This window comes from Penaeus monodon, chromosome 20 (assembly GCF_015228065.2).
Source record: "Penaeus monodon isolate SGIC_2016 chromosome 20, NSTDA_Pmon_1, whole genome shotgun sequence".
NCBI lineage: Eukaryota > Metazoa > Arthropoda > Malacostraca > Decapoda > Penaeidae > Penaeus > Penaeus monodon.
The window spans coordinates 44,793,936-44,794,194 of record NC_051405.1 but is presented as its reverse complement, the minus strand read 5'-3'; the positions used below and the strand labels follow the sequence as shown (position 1 = coordinate 44,794,194).

The 259-nt window shown below is 47.9% G+C and overlaps 1 protein-coding gene across 1 annotated transcript in view; it reads left to right on the top strand.

Moving 5' to 3' along the window:
- LOC119585868 (serine/threonine-protein kinase OSR1-like) overlaps positions 1-259 on the top strand; it is a gene marked incomplete in the record, with an annotated part of 62,819 nt that overhangs the window by 55,560 nt on the left and 7,000 nt on the right. Inside the window, 1 exon segment of the mRNA XM_037934598.1 lies at positions 98-205. Coding sequence (XP_037790526.1) covers positions 98-205 — 108 coding nt within the window.

Genomic DNA, 259 nt, shown 5'->3' with positions numbered 1-259 from the left:
AGCTCAATTTAAATAAAGTGATGCACGTAATAAGGGATGTAAGAATAAGTGATGCTCCTCTGAGAGACCTCAAAAAAACAACCATGTTTTCATATAGCAAATCCGTGGGCGTCAACCAGGAACATCAGGCCGCCTCCATCGCACTCAGAGTGGGGACTGGGTTTGGTCCAGCGACGAGGAAGAAGGGGAGAAGGACGGCGATGAGGTGAGTAACAGGGCTGTTAGATTGCAGATGAGGGGTCATAGAAAGTCAAGGAGA